At 39.4% G+C, this 22,316-nt stretch overlaps 1 protein-coding gene across 3 annotated transcripts in view; it reads right to left on the minus strand.

Moving 5' to 3' along the window:
• The window catches only part of LOC112145296 (low-density lipoprotein receptor-related protein 1), a 137,746-nt gene that overhangs the window by 93,983 nt on the left and 21,447 nt on the right, over positions 1-22,316 (minus strand). For all 3 annotated transcript variants that reach the window (XM_036211862.1, XM_024270442.2, XM_024270443.2), the window contains exons 2-3: positions 21,905-22,027; positions 1,819-1,956 (exon numbers count right to left, since the gene is read on the minus strand). In XM_036211862.1, coding sequence (XP_036067755.1) covers positions 1,819-1,956; positions 21,905-22,027 — 261 coding nt within the window. The remainder of the gene's footprint in view (positions 1-1,818; positions 1,957-21,904; positions 22,028-22,316) is intronic.

Raw genomic sequence — 22,316 nt, forward strand, 5'->3', positions numbered from 1 at the left:
GAGAAAAAAAAAAAAGTAAGGCATGCAGAATCCCCACTTTTGATATACCCGTGGGCTACCAGGCGGCCGCTGGCACTTGTATGGACGGCCGCCGTCCAGAGATATTCACACATCATCCAGTCAGAGCTCCTGCCGGCTGGCGATTCCCCCCGTTTCCGACTAGCTGTCGCACCATCTCCTTATGACCTCATCCCTGCCTGTTACTGCACTGGACTGCTACGGCGCAACCTCAAAATACAACGTCTTGATTATAATTGCCGAATTTGCTAAAAAACTTGCATTTAGGTCAACGAGCGGTGGAATTTTGGTATAAAGGACCATTGTCTTACTGAGAACTCTTGTTTTAAGTAAAACATTTTAGTCACTAAAACATGTTTCTTCAAACTGAGATTATTTCTCTTGAAAACTCTTTTAATTAGATTATTTTTCTTGCAAGACAGAAAATAAAACAATTTTTCTTGAATCAAGATTAAGATTCCATTTTGCACTGAAGAGCCACAGTTTGTTAAATATGATGACTTGTTGATTCACACTTGTTCGGATGTGAGATTTTTTAATATGAGACCACTGATGTTCACATCATAGTTCTAATAACTTTCCACACTTGCCTAAATGAAACCGACTATCCATGAAAATGTACTTAAGCCTTCAGGACCAAGCAGCCCATTGGATCTCCAGCAGTTTGTCAGCTTCAAGTTTGAAAACTCACCTGAACTCTAATGCAGACAAAACAAGCAAACTGTCTAAAAACAAGGACCTCTGCCCACTCACGAGTATAATCTGATGTTCACCTACAGTGCACGGTAAACAATCCGGCAGACCAAAGACCAGATGAACCTTAAAATATAAATGACTTAATGGGAAAAACAGCCCACAGAGTGAATCTGACGTTGAAAAACAGATAAAAATGGTGTACTGGTGTCCATATACAAACAAACAAGTCGGTTAACTGTTTTTCTCATTACTGGTCAGTGCTTATTTTAGACGAGACTATCCCTAAAATTAGCTGGGACCTTTAAGATAGTTTGAGATTTTTGTTTACTCCTGAGAGAGAAATAAAAAGAATGGAATAAACCAAACCAGACAAACTTCTGAGAAATGTTTCAGCATTTCTTTCTCATTTGAACAAAGGCCACAGGACTGTCTAAATATTGAAAAAAACTAAATATCTGAAAACGTTCAACGGGAAGTCTTGCTTTCCACAATTCACTCAACAGTCTAATTCAAGATGGTTGATTCACTTCTTCCTCCTGTTGACAGCTCAGTTAGCACAATTCTAAGATGATCTTCCTCAACGCGTCATAAATTACTTCAGAGTTTTAGATTTCATAACAACTGCTTCCTCAATTTACTATAAATGTTTAATTCCGGGCTGCACGGTGGCGCAGTGGTTAGCGCTCTTGCCTCACAGCGAGAAGGCCCCGGTTCAAATCCCGGCTGGGACCTTTCTGTGTGGAGTTTGCATGTTCTCCCCGTGCATGCGTGGGTTTTCACCGGGGACTCCGGCTTCCTCCCGCCGTCCAAAAACATGCTTCATAGGTTAATTGGTGACTCTAAATTGCCCCTAGGTGTGAATGTGAGAGTGAATGGGTGTGATTGAGGCCCTGAGACAGACTGGCGACCTGTCCAGGGTGTACCCTGCCTTCGCCCATCAGTAGCCGGGATAGGCTCCGGCACCCCCGCGATCCCGAACGGGATGAAGCGGTCAAGAAGATGGATGGATGGATGGATGGATGTTTAATTCCAAAGTGACAGAACTTTGGTTAAATTTGGAAAACGATGAATCCCTTTTATGAAGTGGTGGGTGTATGGTGCTACCTCTGCAGTGTGGACCCTCATCCCATCCGTCAGTGCAGTCTGGGGCACCATTGCACAGTTTGCTCATGTGGATGCACAGCTCTGTCCCTCCACACTGGAACTCATTGGGTGGGCATCGAGACGCGGAGCTGTGTTGACCTGAAGAAAGACGAACAGAGATAAAGTTTCAATTCAAAGCAACTTTATTTATCCCCGAAGGGCAATTCCTTTCAAGGTGCAGACTGTAGCTTATTCAAAAAATAAAATAAATAAAGAAAAATGGAGATCACGTAGACTTTTAAGAAATAACATTCTACAGTTGACCTCCAAGCAACATAACACACAAAACCTGAGCTTCTTTAGATATCTCTGTAGACTTAAATGTTCAACAAGTAAACTGGAGGAGTGGAAAAACCTTCAAACTTTGGTTAAATTTGATCTGAAGCTCTGATTTCTCACATTTGTATTGGTGGTTCTTGGACATGTTGAACATTTTGTTACATCGTCAGTCACTGTGAAGTAATAAATTATCAAAAATTATTACGTTACAAAGGAAAGTGGCATATATATTTTCTAAAGAGTCTTGTTACTGAGAACCCTCAATTTTGGGAAGTGTTGTTAGTCCAAAACCAACACATTTTACCAACTCAACATTAAAGTTCCACTCCAATCATCTTTTGATCTATTGTCAAAGTGTTTCCAGTGGTCTGTTATTTATGATTTTTCCCTTTTAAGCCAAAAAAATGCTGTTTTCTAAGACAGTTTCTGCAGAGCGCCAGGAGTTCATTGAAATTTGCCTCTGAGTTGCGGGCCTGACAGTTTTGCCCACCTCCTCCTCTTCCCATCAACATTAAATTGCCAGTGCAACAAAAATGGTGAGCAATATTGGAGCTATCCAGCTATACAGACAATTTAGTCGTTTACATGAGGATGCATCAGAATAGAGCAGAGAGCAGGGAGCCTGTGGCCCGCCCACTGTAGCTTCTACATCACAGCTACAAGCTTTTTCCATCTGCCCCTGATTCACCACAATCTAAATAAAGAAACACCTAGAAATGCCATTTAGAGCTTAATTTTCTTTATATAATTCTTCCCTCATAAGAAAAATGCCAAAGGAACATCTTAAAAACACAATTTTCATCAGAGTCGGTCTTTAAAACTGAGTAAACTCATGTTTTTTCTTGTACTTTGTAGTGGCAGGAATTCTTTGGGGTTTTGTGCCCCTTTCAATACTTTCATTCTGTTTTAAAGTACTGTCCAGCCATGAATAATATCAAACCTTTTGTATCTTTGTCAAAAATGTCATCAGAACTTTCTCTGTCCGTTTCATCAAGTTCATCTTGATTGTTGATATGCCAAAAATAATACAGCACACCTCAAAATCTACAGTAATATTATAAAACATCATTTACAGTATTTGCATTCATTGTCACACCTGACTGTGTGAAACTTTGTTCAGTCTTTTAGTCCTGGGGGAGCAATGATCAGTAGTCTCAACCAGACTCAGTATCTGTCTGGTGGTTAAATCCTCCCCTCCAACCCTTAATGCAGAGTGTCAGGCAGAGACGCATTGGGAACCATCTTCAGTAAGACTTGGATTTGAATCCCTGATCACCAATCAGTAACAGACACTCCAGCACTAAGCCACCAAGTGGGTACACATGCTCTGCAAATGAATACTTTCAAAGTCCCTCTCCAATTGTATTTTTTTTAATTGTAAAGTCATTTGCAGTGGTCTTTTAGTTGTGATAATGCTGTTTTTAGTAGGCAAGTACCAGAGACTTAATTTCACTGCTTTGCTTTGCTTTTTTTCTACTTTCAAAAAAAAAATTATCTGATTATGAATACATTTTTCCCATAAATAAAATGATAAAATAAATCTCATTTAATGATCAGAACATTAGGCACTTTTAAATCAGTACCAACTTGGCACAGGTTTTCAGTTCAGGACTCTTCCTTAGTTAAAACTGAGTTGTTCATGTCTCATTTCGCTGTCCTGTCAAAATTCAGGTATTTACATTTCGCGCCTGCTGCCCGATTCACACCTCGCCGCTCAAATCAAGCTGCTGGCAGACCTTCGCGCCGCGCCGGTCGCTCGCATCGTGCTGTGGGGCTTCAATTCTCCTCAGACTGCGTCTCTACCATTGATTAACATTGGAGATGCCCGCTTCTGCCGCCAGAATTGCGTTCGGTGTGAATGCACCTTTACACCCCTAGTTTTTAGCCAAAAAAAATGCATTTTTTTACATGTTCTCTGCATTACAGCAGAAGGTCATTAGAAATTTGGTTGTGGTTTGTGAGCAGAACTCCCAGCATTCCTGTTTGCAGCTTTAGCTAAAAGCAACCTGCAGCCTCAAGCTAACATTAGCGTTTTTTGTTTATGCAGTTTTCAGCCAAAATCAGAAAACCTGTGCCGTTTTATTAGATATATTTTATACAGAACAGCAAGACCTCATTAGAAATTTACATCTGGGTTGTGGCAGAAGCTAGCCTTCGCTAATTTCCCATCAGCACTGTGTTTACACTCTCTCCTGTTAGCTTACACCACCTCACAAGCCCAAGCTAACATTAGCAAAAAACAGTTAGCAATATCTAAGCAATCCAGCCGTACAGGTTTGAGCCCTATGGAAGCTTAGACAAGGAAAATGATGACCTTGATAGATCTATTTGAATTCAAGTGGATACATCAGAATTGTTGCAGAGACTTTGGCTCGCCCATGAAAGTTACTGCATCACAAACCCGAGCTTTTTCAAACGGCAGGTTTTCATCTGCTCCTGATCCAACATGATTTGAATAAAGAAATTCTCAGAAACGCAGTTTTAATCGCATGTACTCTATTGTGAGAAAAAAAAAAAACACAAAAACATGTTACAAAACAGCAAAAACAGTTTTCATTGGAGTGGGTCTTGAAAAGATTCAGCACAAATTATATATTTGCTTTATTCAGCCTTTAACATTCAACTCTTTTTCGTTGATTAAAGTTGAGAAAATATTAACGCATTGAACCATTTTCTCAATGTAGTTAGGATCTTAACTGTTTTACTGAAAGAAACATTTGAGAACTACCTAAAAAAACATGCTTTTTTATGTTTGCACATCAGTTTCTGTTCAAATTTTACACTTAATTTAATATTTTATTCACCAAGTACATTTCCGAGAGTTTTCCTCCAGGTTTTGCATTTGAAGCTTCTCTTTTTTCTAATGCTGGTTTGTTGGCCAATCCTTATGGCTTCCCCTTCTCACCCACAATGCCTTTGCTGCTTGCCAGGCAGAACCACAGGGCAGACATCCACAGAGCCATTGTGGCAGCAGCAGAGGGCTGCTGGAGAAAACTAGCAAGAACTGCAAACACACCATTATCCGAGCTCGGACCAGCCAAATAACTACCTTTGCTCTACTGTGTACACACATCCATCCCAGAGGAAAACACCAGCAAAAAAACGCACAGCGGTGTGCTGGCTGTGGCTTGGCTAAACAAGGATCTGCTGGTGGAGAACAGATGGAATTCTGGGAAAATGAACTCCCTGAGATGAATATGAGTTTAGCCAAAACCGCTTCTTCAGAAACTGGATATAGAGGTGAGAATACGGCTGACAGGCTTTACAAGGCAGAGAGCTTTTCTCCCGACTGACCCCATTACTCAACTGCTTCTCTGGGATTACATTTCTGGTCTTGTGACTCAGACCAGACTTATCGCTGTTCAAACAGAATCCTCACCTTCTTCACCCTTCCTGTAAATCCATCTGCACCTGTAATTGTATCTGATAACCTGTATTACTTAAATTTAAGATATGTTCTTAGAAATAATAAAAATGTGTGTTCTGAAGCAAAAGAGAGACATAAAAGTCAGAATTTTTGTTGTTTTTATGTTTTCATCTGTTTTTAGTCATGTTAATTAGATTTAAAAAAAATAGTATTTATTGTTAAATCCGGCTAATTCCTGATTGTATGTTTCCAACCATGGATTAGATGTAGGGGTGGGCAAACCTTCAGACATGTGGGCCACAAAGGGATCAAAAATTTGACAGAAGGGCCAGACCATAAGTATGGTAGTTGAATGGAGTGTTTTTGTAATCCACTTTATAAGAGAAAGAAACAACTTGGAATCTAGATGAAAACCCGGCTTCAATTTGATTGAAAACTACTTTAAAACAGAACATTTTTGAGTTCGTATTTCAAAAGGTGTGGCTCTCATTTTAGAGTTGATGTCCCTCGAGCAAAAACGCAAACTTACAGAATTGCTATGTTCATATGATGTTTGAATGATCTGAAAACGTCAGAAAAACAACACATCTTCCAACAACACATGAATGCAGAATAACTTTCTGCACCTATAATGTAATGTATTTGTCTTGTACCAGGACACACCAGAATCACAGGGAAAATAAAACTATGTTTATATACCGTATTTTCCGGACTATAAGTCGCGGTTTTTTTCATAGATTGAATGTCCCTGCGACTTATACTCCAGTGCGACTTATATACGAATTTTTAATGATGAGATATGGACCGTAAGTCTAGAGTGCCCTCTTATGGTGATCTTTGCATTTACTTTATTTACTTTAGTTATTCAGACGTGACACTGAGGACTAAGAATTTAACGGATTTAGTGATATGGAGTGAGATTGCGTGCAATTAATTACAGTAAAGATACAAAGTTGATGAGTTATTGAGGCTATAGTTAAATAAAACTGTTATGTTATATAAATGCTACACCTTTTCGTTTTTTTCATGATGCTAATATGTGAATATATGTTGACACATATTCAGCCTGTTTTCTATTCACTTATGAATGTTATAACTTACCTTCCAGGATGATGTAATATCGTTTTTTTCAACCAGTTTGTAAAATAAATTACTTGAAAAAAATGCGACTTATACTCCAGTGCGACTTATAGTCTGAAAAATACGGACTATATAAATATGTAAAATATTCCAGTTTGGAGGGCCGCATATGGTCCCCAGTTTGTAGTTTGCCCTCCCCTGGATTAGAGCATCATGAAAGTAGGGCTGCTACAAACAATTAGCTTAATAGTCAACTAATCATCGATTATTTTTTTTGACCAGTCGACTAATCGGGTCATGGATGTAAAACACAAATCTTAATCATCATTAGCTTTAAACTTAAAGTGTATGAACACTACAAATAAAGACAATTAAGATGATAATTTATTAAACTTTTAATGAATCATGCAGCTTCTTTCCTTCATTTGTTTCTGGTATTAAAACAAGATTAAATCAAATGAGGTCGGCATCTGAAACAAAATAATTTCTTACAAAAGTTTTGATCTCACTGACTCAAATATAAAAAACGAGCATTTTGTGGTGTTGAGCGCTCACAACTGTTTAACTTCACTACACTCTGAGTCTATAGAATTCAAACTGTACGATGCTCTTGCTCGTAGCAGGAAAGTTAACATTTCTACATGTCTGCAGAAAGACTTGATCTCTTTAGAGAGCAGATGTTCCTTCAGCAGAGACATTTCACTCTGATGGGGTCGAGGCTGCAGGGATGGACAGAAAACATTTAGCTAATAAGTTAGCTCTCTGTTTGCACTAAAGTTAGCTTATCTAGACGATGAACCCTCTTCAGCGTCATCACACTCAGTCACAAACTGCTTCCTTTTCAGGTTTTCATGTATCACCGTAGTGCTGCCATGGAACACAAATTCTGCCTTGCAGATCTTGTACACGTTTTTTATTTTTTTAATGTTTCCCATTCTTAAGCCCCACTGGCGTGTTGTTATGGTACCCGAGTCTTCCTAGAACTTCCTGTGACATCACTACTGACCTGGATTAGCACTACTGTGCATGTGTGTCACAGACAATGGCAGACACAGCATTAAAAAACACACACTGTAGTTTTGAGATTAAAAAACAAAACGACTAATCGACTATTGAACTAGATGTCGACTATTTTAATAGTCGACAAAGTCGTGACTAATCGACTAATCGTGGCAGCCCTACACGAGAGTGCTTCTGTTTTCAATGTTATTTATTACTAAATAGTCTGCTTTGTTTGTTATCTTGGTGTTGGGTCACCTTGAGCCTCCTATAAATGTTAATTACATTTTAAGGTGTGATGTAGACAATAAATCAAGTTATTCTATACAGACTGGGGACCTAGAAGAAAGAATTTTTTTTGTGCTTCTTACCTTCCCACAAAGGGCTTAATATATTTCCATGACATTTTCAAAGACTTCTTTAAAGGACACACAGGCCCTGTTTTTGTTTTGTTTTTTTTACTGTGAGCTGACCATGAACCAGAGGGGAAATAGCTTAGTATACATGAGGTGAGGAAAAAGTTAACGTTTGCTCACAAGTTTCTACAGAAAGGGTTCTGGATTGGTTTCCAGTTGGCAGACGCAATAGAAAAAGGAACTGCTAATTTGAAATGAACAGGGCAGCTCATTCAACTTCTCTCTGCTTCAAGAGGATTGAAAAAACTAAAACGTTTTTATCTTACAAACAGAAACACCACTAAGCAGACCATTGATAAGATCCAAGAGGAAAGAAAATGATCTTGATCCATTACAGACTGATGGTGCCAGAGCTCTGATTGTTCTTTTGCAACAGACTACCACAGATTTTCCAAGGTTTTGTGTGTCACTACAGAGACAACATCAGATATGGGACGGATCACCCTGCTCCATATCTGTCTGACCCCACGAAACCTTAACCTTGCTTCTAATCCAAAACTTCCCCAAGATATCCACCTCCTTCATATCTTAAGCCCAACAATGCAAGATTAGAGGCAAGCAAAGCTATTCCTCAAGCATCTATCAAAACAAGATTGCAGCGAGGCAGGATTTCAGAAACCTTGCACGAGTGGAGCCTCTAAGCTGCCGCACACACACAGAGGTAGATCACATGCTCTTTTCAAGTCCCTGAAATAGGCTGAGGTGGTGTGATGGGGGGACAAGAGACCTAAGGCCATTGTTTTGGATCACACAAATCGGCTGTGACCCCCTGCCAAGCGGGCTGAGCTGCAGTGCTATGAGCAACATCACGTGCAAGGGCCGGGTAACAGCAGGGGCCACAGGCCAACCTGTGAGGTGAAGAAAGGTCAGCTCCAAAAGCCACGCCCACTCAGAAGAGATTTTGGAGGCTTCAGATCAACATGAGAAACTGCTTTTTAAGACATTGAGGTTGAGGAATTTTGGTTAAAAAACCTCATAATCATAATTAAAACCCTACTGGGAATGTTTAAAAAAAATGTCATGGGGGCTTTAAATACAGTTTTTTTTATAAATGAGTTTTAACAGGTGCAGGTTTTTCAACTTTCTAATTAAAAAAAGGTTCTTCAAACTCAGTAACTCACCTTTTTTTAATGAGAGGAAGCAGCGTCAAATAAAACATCCCAGATGTCTTTCATTTCTAATCAAGTGGCTCAAGGCCAAAGCAAACAACTTACATGCTGTTCATGGATGACGCTTCATCATGAAAACAACAGAAAAACAAAGCATTAAAAAATCCTCAGGTCTTTTTTCTGCATGAGTAGAAACTTTCCAGCTTTTTTTTAACCTGTAGGGCTTCAGAGCTCAATCACTTTAACAAGAGTATCTGCATGTCTGTTTCCTCTCCTGGGGCCCCGTGTACTGAAATGGGAGTTAAGATCCGGGTCTGGATCAGGCTGTCCCAGAACTCAAAGCTTGTAAAGATGTGGGGGATTTTCCATTCATTATTTCACTCTGTACATCCATATGCCGGTCGACACAATGCTTTTTCAAACTAAAAACAAACACACAAACAAATAAGATGCTGCCAGAGCCACAGCTAAATATAAAAAGCTTTTTTATGAGAGCCAGAATGAGGCCAACTGCAGAGAACAGTGAGGCTGCCTCAGTTTGATCCTAACTACTACAAAGGCTTCAGCAAATGACACTAAGGGCTGGATAAATAGGGAATACGCTTATTTAAAAAGATATAATTACTACTTTTTGCTCACAGGATGAAGAAAGTAAACAAAAAACAACTAAGATATCTTGGAAAAACATAACATACATTATTATTTCTAGCAGATTAAATATATTCTTTTGCTTTGTTTAATCCTTTAACCCCTGAGGCGTCACCGGTGACGTTTAAACACAAATTTTTTTGTATACTGTAACTTTTCAACAGTTAACACGATCAACGTAATTCCAGCACATTCTGAAGGAGAAAAGCAACTTACCACCATATATATATATATATATATATATATATATATATGCCATAGAAAATTATAATTATATAAAAATTATATATATATGGGTCGGCCATGATGCAGCGTTAGGGGGGGTCGACTCCTGATCGGAAGATTGGGGGTTCAATTCCCGCCTTTCCAAACAACATTTTTTTTGTCTGCTTCTGAGTCCCGGCAATTTGAACTAAGACATACTCAGAAATTCAGATTTAGCTTAATTTTCTTTATACATGTCCTCCATCATCAGAAAAAAGTTAAAAACACAATTTTCACCACATTGGGTCTTTAATCCCTTTATTTCATGTCCCTCTTCTGAATGACCAAACCATCTCATCTAATCTGAACCGTTCTTGTCATTCATGTTCCTTACTTTTTTGTCACTCCCAGAGACCCATAAAACTTCCAGCACAGCGTCCTGTCTTGTTCTGTGAGCATCCATCTATTTCTTCACCCCTCTATATCCCTTTGTGGGGTTATATGCCACATATGCATCTAATTACATTGAGACATATTGAAATTCTTGTGCAAAGCTCCCAGAGTCACAGTTTAGATTAAGGGAAGCATAGGTATTTATGTACAAGTTTGAATAATAGAGATCAACGAGTATGTACACCAGGAAAAATAAATCAAAATAATAAAAAAAAAGTACAAAAAATGTGAAGGGTTCACTGGAGGGCTGAAAGTAGTGCAAAAGCAATTAGAAAAGACTTAATATTGCACTTTGACCAATTACAGAAAAACAAATTGCAAATTTATTTGCAGTGAGGTAGTTTTTGTTGGGCGAAGGTGGGGTACACTCTGGACAGGTTGCCAATCTGGGCCCTCAATCGTTCTCACAGACACACACAGATAGGGACACTATAAAGCCTGATTTTGAACTGTAGGAAGAAGCTGGAGTGCCTGGAGAAAACTATACATGCATGGGGGGAACATGCAAACTCCACACAGAAAGGGATTCGAACCAGGGCTTTCTCGCTGTGAGGTGAGAGGGCTAACTACTGCATCTGTCTCTAAAGTTTCTGGTCTGACCATTATCTTTTCTTTCTTTTAATTCTGTCGGTGGCGCCGCTTGGAGAATCAGGATTCTATGATTTTGCTAATGTGTTTTCTTGTAAAATATTCTATTTTTAAACGCCTCATGAATATAAGATATATTTTGCTTGTGTTGCTGTTTTTATAGCCTTTTTCTCTGTGCTAAGAGACAGGTCTGGCTGTTCGTTTTTCGGTCGTAAAGATTTGGAGCAGCAGAGGCAGAACAGAACCAAGGGGGACAAATCTTTCTCCTTCCACCGCTTCATTCCTGACAGTTATCCTATAAACACAAAACAACACACTAACCTGCCACTCAAACCATTCATACCTGCGAGCAGCTCACAAGTACAACAACTGTCAGGATTTCTCTGGATAATTCCGCCTCAGCTGCACCTTTTATTCGAATTAACAGCAGAGATGTTTCTCCGCTGTTGGCAGACGTGTCTGCCTTCCGCAGCATTTAGCACTTCGTTCTCAGATCTTTGGCTTAGCGCTGGATCCTCTCCTCCAAAGACATCAACAGTGCATTTTCATACCTTCATGGGGGGGCTTCTGGGACAGCTGGCAGGATGACAAGAAAAGCAGGAAGGCTAAATCTAGACTCTAGCAAACACAACAAACCTTCTCAACCACCAGAGCTGCATCTGGGGGGAGTCACTGAGCAAATATTTTTGTCAGAGACTTACTTTGCAAATTTTATCAAAGATAACATCTGCGGATTAAAAGAAAAAAAAAAAAAAAGGTGTTTACGTTCTTTGATTTACTGTAACTTTTCAACCGTTAAAGCGATCAATGTAATTCCAGTAGATTCTGAAGGAGAAAAGAGCCGCTTTTCTCCTTCAGAATATACTGGAATTACATTGATCGCGTTAACGGTTGAAAAGTTACAGCATGTTAAAGATTTTGTGTTTAAGCATCACCGGCTTTCACATTGCCTATTTCTGAGCATCCTTTATGAATTCGTAATAACTTAGTTTAATGCACTAACATGTTTTCTATGATCACATATTCAAAAATGTCCCCACACAGCGACCAAAATGCAAGTTCTTCTGTGAATTCAACAGAATTTATAATCTGTAGGCGGCAGTCGGATTTTTACAGAACACACGGTGACTGCGGAGGTTTTAAGAAAAAGTCTAAATTTTACGACAATTTGACAATTTTCTCTAAAAGTTGACATCGGTTGGTGGCTGCCTGGGCGGTGGCAGTCCGATGGCAGCCAGGTGGCAGCCGGGTGGCAGCACAAGTGATAGGAGGGTCTCCAAAATCATTGAGTGGCACCTGGTGGTAGAGAAGATGGCGGCTGAAAATCATTAGCCAGAAGGAAGTACAAGACTGGGAAATCATCATCCCCCTCCCCCGCCGCACATTTCAGTTGAACAATACTCTTGCTTTTGTTCGAAAAAAGACTAATATAACCGTAACCTTAAAAGATACGCTCCCTTTTTGTTTTTGTGCTTTAAGCTTTGAACCTTGACTACCTAAAGTGTTTCTCTCAAACACGATCGATGTGAATTAGCTGATCTGCAGAGAAAAGCGGTTTTGCACTGGTAAGAAACACTTTATAATGGGTTTTTACAGACATGCAATATATTACTAATAAAAAAAAATATGCAAAGCTGCTTTTCTCTGCGACAGAATAAACTTAGTCACGTTGCGGTCAAACGTAAACACTGGTCTGGAGCTAAATCTCCAATGTAAAAGGCTCAACAGTTATACAAATCTGAACACCTATAATAAAGCGTTTATCCTATTTTGACACATTTTAAGCTAATCCTGAACACTAAAAAAAGTTTAATAAAAGTAGTTCCAACTCTGAAATCTTGTGGAATTTCCACTTCCAGCCAATGATTTTTAGCTGCCATCTTGTCTGCCTTCAGGTCCTCTTGAAATTGTTTGATGATCAGACAATTTCAAACTGCCACCCTCCAGCCACCCCCTCTTCATCCGATGAAGACTCCTGCTGGGATTAGACCGCCTGGACCACCCATTTCCTGGATGCTGTGGCTTTACATTTACTGGGTTTCTTGGAAGGCATATTGTCTAAAAATATGTAAAATTGTAAATTGACAAAATTATAATGTGTGCTCAAAACCTGAGAACGGCCTGCTTTTTATATATCCTCAGGCTACCAGGCGCCTGGTGACACTTGATATGGACAGCCGCCATCCGGAAATATTTAGACATCGTCCAGTCAGAGCTGCTGCCGACCGACGATCCGGCTAACACCGCCCTATTGCCCAATTTGGTAATACCACTATCCTCGCCTGACTGACTGATGCCTGTCGGCCGCCATCTACATTCGTGACCACGCCAGCGATTTTCCCAAAGCCGGCATGAAATCTTAAAAATCATGCTGATGCCTCCCGAAATCACGGTGGTAATTGTTTTGAAGACCAAAACCGACAAGATTTCTGAAAAGCTTCCCAAAATAAAAGCTAAATTAAAACTTCAAGTCATCAGAAAGCAGGAGTGAGCCTCTCCAGACGCTGGTTTTGTTAAATGAAACATTAAAAAAACAGAATTCAAAGGACAATGACTAATTATCTTAGAGAAACAGCTTTACAAAAGCCTGAGGGGGCTCAGGGAAGAGGCTGAGAATAATGGTAAGAGCAGATTTGAGTTGAATAAGCGCTGCTGGAGACGAGCTGGGTGTTCAATAATGCATCTCACATGCAGGATCCAGCAGTTCATCACTGCTGCTAACCAGATGCAGGAAGTTCAGAGAACGAGGAGGCTGGAGGCAAAGCCAGGTGCTGGAGGGCTTGATTTCTAATTTGGATAGACTAATTATCCTGGCATGACAGATCATTTCTCTTTTATTGTGTTGGAGAACTGCTCCTGCCTCCTCATAAGGGGGTGCCCCTGGCACCCCCCCCCACTCTGAAGAAACCTGCTGAGATTACAAAACACTCTTCCACAGAATTGAAACCCCTGACACGCTTTCCGTGGCTAAACACGGGTAAGACTCCAGCCTTCCCCCTCCTGTACCCCAGCCCTAATTCCTCATCTAACCCCCCCCTCATCTGAATCTACCATATAAATCTAATTCAGTTCACTGCACTGTAAATGGACTAGAAATATACAGAATGAGCATTCCTACACTGTGAAAACAAAAGCCGCATAACTGCAGGATCTCTGAATGACCGGTTATGCAAAAAAAGCAACAAATGTCCCAAGACTAAACTTAAGTTTAATCAAGTTTAGCTGGACCTTTTCCAAAAATGAGAAAATAATGGAAAAGTGGATTCATTTTCATGTTGTTTTTCCAAAAATTTAAAAGTAAATTATTTCTCCAGAGTATTCAAATTGTCTGAAATCCTGTTTTCGTGGATTTTATGTGCTCAAACCCCAATTTATGTAAAAATATTGAAAAAAGATTAAATTAAAATTAACAGTGGAATTTATAGACTATGAAAGTATAATTTTTGAATAGAATTAGGGGAAATAAATTCACTTTTGTATGATATTCAAATTTTTTTGGAAATGGAGAGATGGAGGCTGGACTGATTTGAATTTAAGTGTGGAATTAAACAGGATTTTCCACCTAAAAAAGTATAATTTGCCAACAAATACTATTTGCTAGTTTCACTCTCTCAGCAAAAAAACAGAAATGATCATCAAATGAGGCGAGTCATCACTAACTGCTGAGTCTATTATATTTCAGTTATAAAGTATTCAAAAATTTTACAGTTTAAAGCTACCATTCAATATATATACATATATATATATATATATGGCTTAAAAACATTCAATCAAAATAACTGAACAATAAAAAGGTAAGATTTCTTAAAGTAAAGCGTGATTTCTTGCTCTAAAAACAAACGGAAATTCATTTTTTGTCTTAGAAAAACACAAATTAATTTACTTGAAAAAACATCCATTGATGCATTTAGTGAAAAGATTTTAACTTCATATTTAATAAATTCATATGCAAAAGTGCAAAAATGACTATTAGTGAAGATTCTATACTTAGGTTTAGTCATGTTCTGTTTTTCCTGTCAGTCTCTCCATGTTCAGGTGAAATCCTCCACAGCTGTCTTCACTCAGCGTACTTAAGTGTCTGGTTTTCAGTCCTTCAGTGTCGGGTCATCTGCTCTGTTCTGTTCAGTCACCATTTTGGGTTCTCCGTGGGTTTTGTCATGTTTTGGTTACTTTATTAAATGTGTTAAGTTCCTGTCACCAAGCCGGTCTCCTGCGTTTGGGTCCTCCACCACCATCCCTGACAGCTATTTATGAAATGATGACGACATCATTTGTGGATGTGGATCTCTTTTAATTTTAATTTTTTATTTTCCAATCAAATCATAACTAGTAATCTTAAGTTTGATGCAGGACAAGATGAAAAAAAAAAATACAAGAATTACCCAAAAGGGAACGAGAAGAAGTAAAAGTCTTAAAAACTCTCACCGCCATTACATGCCCTTTAAAGTCTTTCAGAGGGTAATGTTGCTCTTTCGCCTCCAACTTTCAGAACCATCTCTATTAATAATACATCATGTTTTTAGCTGTTATGCTTTCAAGATTAATAAACATTTGGTAGATATTATTTAAAATGTTTTCCATGCTGCACAAAGACAAAAAGCTCTGAAGGAGGGACTGTCCAGAAAAGAACTGTTTCTCTTTAAAAAAAAAAATACAGGAAAATCTGACTCCTTGCGAGCTAAATGTAAAAAAACTGGGTATTTTCTTTGTTTTTTTGGACAGTTCTGTTCTGGAGTGTGTGGGATGTGGGTGGGAACCTGCTAGCTAATGACAGCATGTGGGTGTGAGAGGTCTAGAAACACAGTGATCAGCTCAAACCGGAGTTTCTTCCCTCCCGTCTGCCTATGGGCTCTGCTCTACAGCTGCAGCAGGTTATCCAGGTGTGCTGAGCCTCCAAAACCAGCAGAAGATGTTGTGACTCTCAAAAGGTTTGTTTGCTGTCTGGACTTTTAGGATAAAAGGAAACTGCAAAGGTAGAAGTATTTGCAAAGTGAACACTCGGGAGGATTTTGTGTAGAAAAAAGTTGTGCAAGAAAAGCTGAACCTGTAAAACTCTTCCTCATTTATTATTATCATAAACAAGCCTTCAATTGGTGTGAGATTAGAAAGGCAGATCAGCCCCAGTTTTGTTGTTTTGACTCCTTGGGTGTCCCTCTGACCCAGAAGGTCCGGCGCACAAAGAACAGCGTTGTGAGGGCGACACAGCGGGGTGAAGCAGCTGCACTGGACAGTGGCGGACTTCACCAGCAATGACCGGCATCCCAACAAAGACGGCTGTGAAGGCCATTCACATGAACGACAAGATAAACTGCCCGTATGAACGACTATTTCTGCTGCACAAGAAACGCTTTTACCAGAACGTTGAAAACAACAACAAAAAGATTTCTGGACTCTTGTATGACTCAAATATTAAAGTTTTATTGATTCATGTATTATCAGAGTTGACGAAGTAAAACACATTAAGCAGCTTTTTATGTTTCAATAACAGACAAGCCAAAGGAATTGGCACATTTTGGATTATGTCATAATCTGCGAAAAGTGAACTTAAGTAAGCAGTGTCCTGAAGTTTAGAACAGCTAAAGAAACAATAAATCATTAGGTTGTTTTAAATGTTTTTTATGTATTTCTGAGGGCTGGCAGCTCCGTGCTACCTTAGCTAACCGGCGACTCTTGATGACATCATCGAGAGGGAGTAACGTCCGAATTTGAAGACACTATTTTTTTTTTTTAGATCTCTCTGTTTGGAGGGTTAAATGTAGGGATAGGGAGAAGCTTTATGGGGTGGAGAAGAATTCAGTCTTTAATTACGTTTAGAAAAACATAGAGATTTTTGTCCCTAATGGCCTATTTTGCCCCCAAGATGGTTTAAAAATTGCTAAGTTTCATATCAGTGAGAGGTTTCCTGGAATCATGAGTGAATCTAAAAAGTGGAATTTCATTGACTGGGGTTCTCTTAAAGACCCACTCTGATGAAAACTCGTGTTTTTGGTGTCCGTGTTCTGGTGGTGTTTTTCCTATTATGGAGGACATATATAAATAAAATTAAACTCATAATTGCATTTCTGAGTGTTTTTTTATTTAAAAAGTTGTGAAGGTAAAAAATGCAGTTTTAAAAAAGCGTATTTGTGACATAGAAAATACACTGGGTGAGCCACAAGTTCCTGCTCCAAACAATGGAGAGGGGAAGGGGGGCGGGGTTGCTCCACAAAGTCCAACCCACAGTTTAGAGAGGAACTTCTAATGAACTCTTGCTACTCTGCAGAAACTATGTCCTAGAAAACAATTTTTTTCAGCTAAAATGCCTCAGGACGCTAATAAAATAATTCTAAACATACATAAAATTGTTTTTTTTCATAAAAATGAATAATTAATATATGTTTTAGTGTTTGATTATTGTTTACCCTAATATTAAAGTTAATTTTCACAATAATTATCTTTAAATAAGCTGCAATGTCAGCAATAAAGCATAAGGAAACACATGTACCTGAGCTCAAATACAACATTGGAGAGAAGAACAAACGTCATACATTTATGCATATATTTTAAGTCCCTTAATGGCAAATTTAGCAGGTCATATGATAAAAATTTCAAGACTAATGTGAATTTTTTTTTTTTTTTTGTTAGAAAAGATGAGCCCCCCCCTCCCAAAAAAACCAAACTTGTGCCCACAAACTGCTATTACTTACCTTTATGAAAAATCTACGAGTCTGCTTTGAATAATTAACAGGACATTTGATAAATCCTCAATTTTTTGTTGGTTTTTCCTCAATTTTTTTTTTATGAATCTTAATGAAAATATTCAGGACATTTTTTTAAACTTCTAAAAAAAAGGCATAATGTGTGGTAAGATTAGGAAATGTAAAAAAAAATGATAAATGTGCTGTGATCAATCTTTTAGACCTTTATAATTAAAACAATCTTACATACTTGTATATATATTCAAATTATATAAATTACACAATACCAACAAGTAGTATTTCTATAACAGGAAATTCTACTTTTTCTTTTTCTTTATTTTTTAGCCCCTCCCAAAGTCAGTGACATCAGCAGTTCCAGCTGTGGTTCTAGAAAATTTATGGTGCTGTCTCCTCTGTGGAAATGTATGAAAGCCCTTCCTGGCACCACGTCTGGGAGCGGGGGCCACAGAGACTCAGGTGGGGGCGAGTCCACAGATGTCAGCGGGGAGAGGAGCGGGCCCTAAAAACAGCAGGTTTCTCCATTCCTGGGAGTGATCTCTAATGGATTCCACATTTCCTTTCATTCAGTGTCATGCATCCAGACTGCAGCTCTCTGTCCTCACCTCCACGCCGCTCCAGCCAAAACCCCCTGAAAGCCACACTTCCACAAAGTGTTCCTCCAACCTCCCCCAGCCTTCTGTCTCCTTCAGAACCAAAGCATTTTAGTTTCAAAGGCCGACCAAAATGACACTCCTGCCTCGCACCCCCCTGCAGGGACCCCGCCTCAAAGCATCTCTGCTCTTAATGAAGACTTTGAGTCGGCAGCTGCTCCTTTTTCTTTTCCTTCTTTCAGACGGGGTTTGTGTCATGACTCTGTGGTTTTGAAAATCACATCTACCAAGGAAAGATAAACTTTGTAATTCTCCTAACAGGCCATGACAGAAGTGTTTAGTGGCAGCGTGACCCCTTTAACTTGATGAATGAACATGTCTTTGTTCCTCTGCTCTGGCTGTGTGGGGCCAGACGAACTGAAAAGACATCCAGAGCAACTTTAGGTCAAAACTATGAATATTTGGGGCTAAGCAGCAAGAATCCAATTTATTTGTTTGTAGAATGTCTTTATGGCACTGATTTGACAGAATTGTTTTAGCTCACCCCTACATGCATCAAAGAATTCACTCAATCGAATTTACAATTCCAAACTTGAGTGCCCTTTAAATTACCCAGAAGTCTTTGCGAAAAACCAGTGTGTATATCGATGCTCACTACAATGGCAAATATAGACCGTAATGCATTGCATTTGAATATTTTTTGCCAAAATAAAATTAATAACCATCAAAGTTTTCATCATCAGAACACAGTGGAGTCACAAATAGATGTCATAAAACGCTTGCACTGATTGGATTTTCACTTTGTGAAATCTGTGATTTGTACTTGCTTTTTAAAAGAAAAAAATAGTGACCATAGTTTCCGATTTGCTTTAAAAATCCTGGGCACTAGATAGTCCAGCACTATAGTTTTTTATCAATTAGGGTGTAGGGTGGCAATTCGAAACGACAGGTTTTTTCATTTTGGCTAAAAATGTCATAATCATAATTAAAAGTTCACTGGGAACACTTTGAAAATAGATCAAAAGATAACTGGAGGCATTATATAAAAGACTAAAAACATTGGAACTTCTGGCTACCAAAGCTTGTTTGAGAGATAAAAATATATTTATTTAAGCATTTGTTTCAACAGGAAATATTTTTTTTTTCCAGTGTGTTTGATTTGTTCAAGAAAACCATATTCCGGTACATAAAACTCACCGATTGGAGCCTTAGTTTAACAAAAACAAAGCTATAGGTACATGGGTAAAGAGTTGAATCACATTTTAAAAACTCTATTTATTCCAAAATTCAAGTTAAAATAATTCAAAATTTGAACACTAAAAGTGCAGTTACATCATACATCTTTACCCTCCTCTTTCTATCATTTGAGACAAATTTTATAAACTCTAAAAACAGTCAGTACAGTAGTCTCCTCAATCTGTACTGTCTCATCCCGTGTTTGTTTAAGCTAAATCTCTCAAACAATCTTTATTATCAGAATCTGTCTCCGTCAGCGTATAAATCACAACAATATGATCCGTTGCACCTGAAAAGATTGGATTTTTTAATTATCCTGAGGCAAATAAAACCCACAACACAGTAACCTCCCTTCACTGTCCCCTCCAGCTGAATTTATCTGGAATGTGGTCTAATCACAGCATGGGTCATGAACACATTTCCGTTTTGAAACATTTTCATTAATGCTGAAATTGTTGCTTCAACATGCCGTCTTGGATAAATGGAGACGCTGATAGATTAGCAGTGAAACTGTTCAAACAAAACGGACTTTTCACCAATGAATTCAACTTTTAGCTGCCATTGCTGTTGCAGTGTCACATGATCTGGTGAATTTGATGGAGTGCACCTGTTCACCTGCAGGTTGCATTTGTTAACCTCTTTGAAGAGGCAACATCTATCAAGATGCAAAAAAAAAAAAAAAAACCTGCGAAATTCTACAGCGTGCCGTTTAGGCCCGAGGAAGACCTGAACACAGGCGAAACGTCGTCGCTGTAGCATGCTACATTTGACTCTACTGAACGCCTGTTTATTTTTTTGTACTCTAATTTGACTCTATCATTTTTTCACACACAAAAAAATTAACAAAATAGAAAAATATTATACATATATATGTTTAATTTGAATCTTATTTAAGTGGGATAGCAAAGGAGATAAGAAAAAAATCCAAATCATGAATGGTGAATGGATACTGGTCTGTTCAGAAAGGGGAAGAAAACAGACCTTCCAGCAAAACCCAAGGGGAAGAAGGGGCAATGCCTACTTTGAGATGGACCGTCCACCGCCCAACTTCCATAGAAGGGGGTCGGAACCCTTCGCTCGGACCCTTCTTCCAGGTCCGGGATGTCCTGACCTTAACCCTTCCACAGGGTCTGAGAAATCCTGTGAGTGGGGTTGTAGAATCTGGATTTCAGGACTGAAGGATGGCCAATACATCAGAATTCCACTGCTTTTGGTGGTGGAATACTAATTTCCCTCAATTAACACTTCCTCCCCTCCGGGAAGTCGTGATCCTAACCCTAACCCTTCCTGTGGGTCCAGGTCATCCTAATCCTTCTTTTGGGTCCGGGTCATCCCGACCCTAACCCTTCTTGTGAGTCCTTGTCAACCTGACCTTAACCCTTCTTTTGGGTCCGGGTCATCCTGACCCCAACACATCCTGCTAGTCCGGGACGTCCTAACCCTTTTTGCCGGTCCGGGTCATTTCAACCCTAACCCTTCCAACAGGTCTGGGTCATTCCGACCCTAACCCTTCCAGCAGGTCCAGATAATCCCAATCCTAAAATTTCCCTCGGGTAAGAGATGTCCAGACACGAACACTTCCAGCAGATCTGGGTCATCCTGACCCTAACCCTTCCTGCAGGTCCGGAACATCCAGATCCTAACCTTTCCTGCTGGTCCGGGTCATTTCAAACCTGACCCCTCCAACAGGTCTGGGTCATTCCAACTCTAACCCTTCCAGCAGGTCCGGATAATCCTGATCCTAACCCTTGCTGCGGGTCCGGGACTTCCAGTTCCTAACCCTTCTTGTGGGTCCAGGTCATTCAGATCCTAATCCTTTCTGCAAGTGCGGGTCACTCCAACCCTAACTCTTCCAGCAAGTCTGGGTCATCATGACCCTAACCCTTCCCCCGGGTCAGGGATGTCCTGACCCTAACCCTCAACAAAGTAAGTGTGGCCAAGGACAGATTTCAGAATTAACCACATATATTTCAGTGTTCAAAATAAGTGTGACCAAGAAAAAAGTTCAGCACTCAATGCACATATTTTACAAAATTACATGTAAATAGTCACTTTGTAAAATAATACCAACAACACCAACAGTAATACATCCTAATGATTGCTTTCCAGGAAGTGGGCGGCCCTTCTTCTTGACGCAAAGGGCTTTTATGCCGCCAACTTTGAATCTAACTAAAAAATGTGACTTCATCAATTCTCAGCTTCCAACATCTGCGATTCCTCCACATTCATCTTTACAGGAAACACTAAAACCTGACCAAAGATCAGAGTTAAGAAAACTTCATTCTTGGGCAGCTGAAGTTCAGTCTTTGATCCAAGCAGATGCAGCAGAATCTAACATCTGTCAGATTCTTTGCAGCGTTGGACTTTCTGAGAGACTTACAAACATCAGGGTCTTCATCGGAGCCATCTGGACAGTCCTTTTCACGATCGCAGCGCCAGCCTTTGGAGATGCACGTCACCCCGTCCTTACACACAAACTGCTTTGGGCTGCAGCTCCTCGAGGCTGAAAGAGGCAAAGCAACAAGAGAAAATGAAGGAAGAAAATTAACAAAAAGCAAATCCTTTTGTGTCAAGGATCTTTATCCCAGAGATCTCATTAGAAAGCTTTGTCTCTTGTATTCAGAGTCAGTAGTGGCCCTCAAAGGCCTTAATGAGGTTCTGGAAAGCTCCCGTTTGATGGAGGAGACAGAAAAAAAGAGCACAGAAATACAAGAGTCTCTTTTTCTTGTACAGAAAACCTCTTTCCATCAAATAGAAAAAGAAAATGTGTAAAAAATAAAGAATAAAAGAAA

Source organism: Oryzias melastigma, linkage group LG5 (genome assembly GCF_002922805.2).
Source record: "Oryzias melastigma strain HK-1 linkage group LG5, ASM292280v2, whole genome shotgun sequence".
NCBI lineage: Eukaryota > Metazoa > Chordata > Actinopteri > Beloniformes > Adrianichthyidae > Oryzias > Oryzias melastigma.